Source organism: Aegilops tauschii, chromosome 4, assembly GCF_002575655.3.
Source record: "Aegilops tauschii subsp. strangulata cultivar AL8/78 chromosome 4, Aet v6.0, whole genome shotgun sequence".
In the NCBI taxonomy this organism is placed as follows: domain Eukaryota; kingdom Viridiplantae; phylum Streptophyta; class Magnoliopsida; order Poales; family Poaceae; genus Aegilops; species Aegilops tauschii.
The window spans coordinates 474,260,531-474,266,989 of record NC_053038.3 but is presented as its reverse complement, the minus strand read 5'-3'; the positions used below and the strand labels follow the sequence as shown (position 1 = coordinate 474,266,989).

The 6,459-nt window shown below is 47.3% G+C and overlaps 1 protein-coding gene across 1 annotated transcript; it reads right to left on the bottom strand.

Moving 5' to 3' along the window:
• Nucleotides 1-4,189: 4,189 nt before the first annotated feature.
• On the bottom strand, nt 4,190-5,040 carry LOC120962596 (uncharacterized). The gene has a single exon (XM_040386305.3). The coding sequence runs from the start codon at nt 4,909-4,911 to the stop codon at nt 4,531-4,533; it is 381 nt and encodes a 126-aa protein (XP_040242239.1). The 5' UTR covers nt 4,912-5,040; the 3' UTR covers nt 4,190-4,530.
• Between the last annotated feature and the right edge of the window lie 1,419 nt (nt 5,041-6,459).

Below are 6,459 nucleotides of genomic sequence, written 5' to 3'. Positions count from 1 at the left end.
GTTGATCGCTTGACTAAAGTGGCTCACTTTATCCCAGTGAAGACCACCTATATAAGTGCGAAGTTGGCCAAGATATATATATGACCAGGATCGTATGTCTGCATGGAGTTCCGAGGACCATCATATCAGATAGAGGAACGCAGTTTACTTCAAAGTTTTGGCATCAGTTGCACCAGACTTTGGGTACGAGGCTAGAGTTCAGTACAGCCTTTCATCCGCAGACAGATGGACAGACAGAGAGAGTCAATCAGATTCTGGAGGATATGTTGAGAGCTTGTGTGCTGGATTATGGATCTAGTTGGGCTGACAATTTGCCCTACGCAGAGTTCTCGTACAACAATAGCTGCCAGGCCAGTTTGAAGATGGCACCGTTCGAAGCCCTGTATGGAAGAAGGTGCAGAACACCGTTGATGTGGGATGAAGTTGGAGACCATCAGTTGTTTGGACCAGATTTGATTAAGGAGTCTGAAGAGAAGGTTAAGCTGATTCGGGACAGACTGAAGGTAGCTCAGTCAAGGCAGAAGAGTTATGCAGACTCGAAACACAAGGAGGTAGTCTATGAAATCGGAGACAGAGCATATCTGCGAGCGTCGCCTCTGCGAGGAGTTAAACATTTTGGAGTTAAAGGAAACTTAGCCCCGAGATTTGTAGGACCATACCGAGTTTTGGAACGTATGGGAGAGGTAGCCTACAAATTGGAGTTACCTGAAGGATTGTCAGGAGTTCATGATGTGTTTCACGTTTCCCAGTTAAAGAAGTGTCATGATGAGATATACCCCTAAGAGATACAGTGCCCCTGGAAGCGATTTAGTTGGACAGTGATCTGACCTATGAGGAGAAGCCAGTCAAGATTCTCGAGTTTGCCAGCCGAGTCACACGCAGTAAGGTTATCAAGTTTTGCAAAGTTCAGTGGAGCCACCATACCGAGGATGAAGCCACCTGGGAACGAGAGGATGATCTTCTCAAAGACCACCCACACCTATTTTCTAGCCAACCCGAATCTCGAGGGCGAGATTCATCTTAAGGGGGGTAGGTTTGTAACATCCCAAATTTTCAATTTGGAATGTTATACATAGATCATTCATGCATATCATATTTCATTTGCGTATTTTCTTTGCGATCCTAGAAATTCTAAGCAACTCAAGGACCCACGGAGAGAGTTGGGGATTTCATCGTTTTCATATTTGAATTTTATCAAATATTGAAACAAGGGTCATTTGTTTTAATTATTTTTCTCTCCAAAAATATTTCATATCAAAATATATGAGAGGGGATAATATGACTTCCCCAAAATAATGAAATATTGGAGGAAAAATATTAAAAACAAATAAACATTTTTATTTGGACTTTATTGCTATTTTATTTGAATTAGGAAAAATATGCATTTTTTAAAATTGTATTAGAGTCCTAAATAAATGTCCACCTTGTCCGGTAGATTTTTAGAGGACGGGGAAAATTTATTTCAGGATTTTTGGAGTCCGTTTAGTATTTCTTTTCTTCGTTTCTCTGCGCGTCAAAATATTAAAAAAAAGTGCAACAGCCTTACCGGGCCGTGTTCGACCTGGACACCAACCCGGCCGGCATCTTTATAAGCCGGGGGCCCGAGACCCCGCAGCCCACCAGCCGCCGCGCCGCGCCTCCCGAACCCTAGCCGCCAGCCAGCGCCGCCGCCCCTGCCACCAGCCGCTGTCGCCTCGATCCGTGAGCCGCCGCCGCTGCCGCGCGCCGCCGCCGCCCGCGCCGCCACTCGCCGCCGCCGCCGCCGGTTTTCACGAGTTGACCGTCGTTTTTTTGGTTAGTTCGGTTTTTTTAGAAACCCTAGATCTGTTTTCTTCAAAAATAGATCAGTTCGGTTTTTCTTGGTTCGGTTAAATTGCGGACGTTCGATTTTAACGAACGCCGTTCACCCGGTAGTTACAGACAGCGATCGTTCGTCCGTTAGCCTGTTCTTCAGTTTTTCTTTTTCCAGGGTTTTTCGCGATTATTTTCGATCGCGATTTCTGACCCAATTTTCGTTTTAGTTTATCTTTTTGCTCGTTTATCAGAATCAGGCGATTCAAGCGCCTAGATCTTCGTCTCGAAGCCCTCTTTCTGTTTAACCAACTTGAACAAGATTTTGGTACTGTAATATTTGACTTTAGTCCAGATTAGTAAATAGATCTTGTTTCTTTCGTAGTTTGAGTTTCGTTGCTCCGTTTGGTTTGATTCTTTTTGCAAATCGAATCTCTTCAGTTGCGCTTTCAGATTCGATCTTCTTATTTTAGTTTACCCGTGCATCTATGATTGATTGCTTATGTATGCTATTGTTTGTTTGCGATAGAATTCCCGGAGTGCGAAGCGCGCTACTACGAGTCCCTAGGTTTTGCGGATGGTCAGCAAGGCAAGTAACACATTGATCATACTCTTTTCATACCCAGTTTTATGCATTAGTTCCAATCCTCAAACACTGCATGATTAGGATGTGATTAACTTGTGGGTATTGGGAAGTAGATGATGAGGTAGAACCTATTGCCCTGTTTATTACCAAACCTTGGGAGTTACTTCTAAGTTATGCTATTATTGCTATGCTATGCTCGTAGACATGATTTGGGTGAGTGAATCCATGACAGATGTGAGATTGTTATTTAACGGTTCAACTTAAGGTGGCAACTTTAATACACATCTGGGTGGATTGCTTGTTTTGGGCACCTTGGGAATCCAATTTTGTCCTAGGAGATCCCGGGGATATACCGTGTGATCTTCCTACGGTCCGCCACCCAGGCTCAAAGGGATCATGAGATATTTCATGCTAGAAACTTCCGTGTGCAGCTACAAGCTATTATGGGCTCTGGCATAGCTGAGTATGCTACATGACCTCTTGAAGAGGTGGACTAGCAGATGTAGGGGAAAGTAGGTGTACCGGTCCACCCGGAGTAAAGAGTTAATGTTTCTGAAAGACTGTGTCTCGGTCATCGTTTCTCAAACACCATGTAGTGCGAGAAATCCAACGGAGGAGATCGTGTCTTGTGGGGAAAAGTGCGCAAACCTCTGCAGAGTGTACAATCTAATCATGGTTAGCCGTGTCCCCGGTTATGGACATCTTGAATATCTAGTACTTGGATTATCCTATTGTATCTCATCACTCTAAAATTAAACTGTTGGGTTGATGATTATTTTCCTTAATTGGGATTGAGATGGGGGGTACCATTCTCAGTGTTGTTCAACCACCATGATAGTTAAATAAAATTTATTCCTTTGTTGTAGGGAAAAATTGGCTTTTTCGCAAAATATATTAACCATTACAGCCTCCACCAGCCATATATGCATGTAGTGATAGTATTCATTTGTTCATTGCTTTACTGTGTTATTTTGCCAGCATATTTCATGTGCTGACCCGTTTTTGGGCTGCAACGTATTATGTTGCAGACTTTTCAGACGAGGAGTAAGGTTCGCTAGGTCGTTGTCGTGCACTCAGCTACGCCGTTGGAGTTGATGGACTCACTTTATCTTCCAAGCTTTCCGCTGTTATCTTATATAGATGGCCTTAAGCCATATTTATTGTAATAAGTTCTCTTTTGAGACATTCGATGTAATAAGTGTGTGATTGCATTCTGTTATAAATCCTTTGAGTACTATGTGTGTCAGCATTACCGATCCAGGGATGACACTGAAGGACAGAGACTTGACCGTCTGAGGTCGGGTCGCTACAAGATGGTATCAGACCACACACTGACTGTAGGACACGACCACTAAGACAAGCCATAGGTCACTCTTCTCTACTCATTTCTGACTTCTCTCCATTTTTCCACTCTTTAGGATGGCGGACTCAAGGAACAAGTTTGCATAACCGGATGAAGACACACCCTTTGGACGACACTTGAAGGAGGTCACTAGGTACCTAAACATCGGAATACCAAGCTTCACCGGGACCTACACCGCCACTTTACGAGAAGAGGAGCGATGGAGTGTTCGAGTTCATATTCCAGGACATTCACGCGAGTCACTGAGCCCATAGAGTTTTTCTTCGATGCACCCATCTGGAGTCTAGGCAAGAGCATGGCAGCCCACATTGCTATGGGACGTATTGGAGAAGTCTACAAACAGAAGCTGAAGGACACTATCTACCAGATATGTGAGCACCGAGATGAGCAATGGGAGATGATCAGCACCAGGAAGGACAGGTCCATTGCAGCTTTCATCCAGGAGTTAAACCAGCACATTCGACGCCAGAAGAACCAGATGTGCGCAGGCATGATGGATCTGAAGAAGGCAATGACCAGGATCACGGAGCTAGAAGAAGAACTTAAGTCTACGCGCCACGGTTATGAGGAGGAAATCACAATACTATTGGAGAAGAATGACGACCTGATAAAGAAAATCGGAGTATTCATGAGAGATCCCGCGCCAGAAGGAGAAGACGATAAACCCAAGGAGATTCGTTGCGAAGACTACTCGCGACGATCAAAAAATGACTGGAATTTACCTCGTTACCAGAGTCAAAACCAGAAATATTTACACTTCAATATCCACACAAAAAAAAACATTTACACTTCAATAGAGGAGATCACTGTAACTGTCGCCATGGCACCGTTCGGCTGCGCAGAACAGCTCCGAGTAATCCCAAAGTCCCTCCAGCTCCGAGTAATCGCCGGGGTTGGCAGCGAACGCCGCTGCCGGCACGTGGTCCGCAGCTGCACTGACCGAGCCCGCGGTGGTGGACGTGAAATAGCTCGGCGCTCCAGTAACAGCGCTCGTCTTCTCGGCTGCGGCAGCGCGGCAGGGGCGCGGCCGGTGGAGCGGGGGCGCGGCCGCGGCTTGAGCGCCGGACTTGCCCGTGAGGCGCTGTACGAGGGACTTGAAGCTCGCGGCGTCGGAGGTGACGAACTGCGTCTCGATGTAGGTGACCTTGACGCCATTGTTGCCCATGGCCATGAACCTTGCTTGATCGAGCAGAGCAGGTGCTGTGTGCCGGCGCACTTCACTGTATCTCCTCGTGCGGCTGGCTCTCTTCTTGATCGGCTGACGACTTTTCCTCGCGGGAAAGCAGTAAGCTCTAGCCTCAGGTTGTGTCTGTGTGTGCGTCTTTTGCTAGCGTTCTGGAGGCCTTTATATACAGGAGGACGAGACTGAGATTCTGGAGGTGAGAACTATTCTCAGGTTGGGGTGCAAGATGGACCGGGCTCGATCGTGTGGCGCTAAAGAGTTGAGAAGAGCGGGTGGTAGCGGCTGAATGCAGAGAGAGAGAGAGAGTAGGCGTTTGACTGGTCCTGAGGAGGCAGTGTGAGCGAGACAGCGGTCAGCTTTTGGAGAACGGGAGAGGAGTTGGTCAAGCGCTCGTGCGGGAGTATGGTTTTGACGCCTCTCGTTACATTTGCTTCGCCGTTCTTTCTCCCTGCCTTCGATGCATGATGCTGATGGGTCTCAACATCGCCAAGCTCGTGCTCCTTCTCCCCGCTTGTTCGCCGTACTTTCTCCCTGTCTTTGATCCGTCAATCGATCAGACGCATCGGGAGCCCTTGGGCGCCTTGCAGCCGCAGCAGCACGGCAGCAGCGTGAGGTTGACGCCGAGGACGTTGGCGCTGATGGCCAGGAAGATGCAGGCGGCGGCGTTGAGGTCGACGAGGCCGAAGATGAGGGAGCAGCACGGCTCCTTGGGAGGCGCCTGCCCCACAGCCCCAGCACCACGTGGATCAGCCCGTTCAGCACGCTGCACGCCTCCGCCGGCGAAGGGTGCGGGTGGCCGTTGCACGTCTCGGCCGGCCGGGCAGGGGGGCACAAAACCACCACAACTTGCCAGCGACCCCGTCATGCGCGACCTACGCCGGCAGAGGTACGAGCAGAGGAAGCGAAAAGAGCATGAGGCGCGAGTGGCCTCCTTCGGAGGAGATTTGTAAGCGTTAGAACTCAAATTTTTGATGCACCACTGGTTGCTTTTTTTAACACAGTAAAGACGTAGACGCTCAAATATACACACATACACTCATCCCTATGAACGTGCGCACACACTCTGCTAGCCGGTGTATAAGGGCATTCCAACGCGGACCGTAAAACAGACACCGTATTTTTTCTGCGAGCATGGTTACCGGCATTAAACCATGTCCCATAAATGTCCGCTTTCAACACTTAACATAATTATTAAAAAAAATACTCTCTTTGTTCAAATTTGAACTAAAACTCTAGTACAACAATAGTATAAATGTAAATATTACATCCAAGATAACCAGATGTGCAACACGATTTTTGAATTCAACGATACTCGAGTGTCAAAATCGGCATATGCTGTCCCATGCATTGTGCCCCCTAGATTCATCCAACAATGTATGAGCGTAAATGACCTACCCGCGGTCTTGTAGTCCAGCACGGCAGAGCGTCTAGGCTATACAACATGATGATTATCAAGTTGCAATATTGAGTGAATCACTAAATTGACCAACATGTAGAGCAACAAGAAGCAAAACTTACGATCTTTATTGTTGACGA

Bases quoted from the DNA above. Each gene is read 5' to 3' on its own strand.
- LOC120962596 (XM_040386305.3), bottom strand. From the start codon at position 4,911: ATGGCCATGGGCAACAATGGCGTCAAGGTCACCTACATCGAGACGCAG.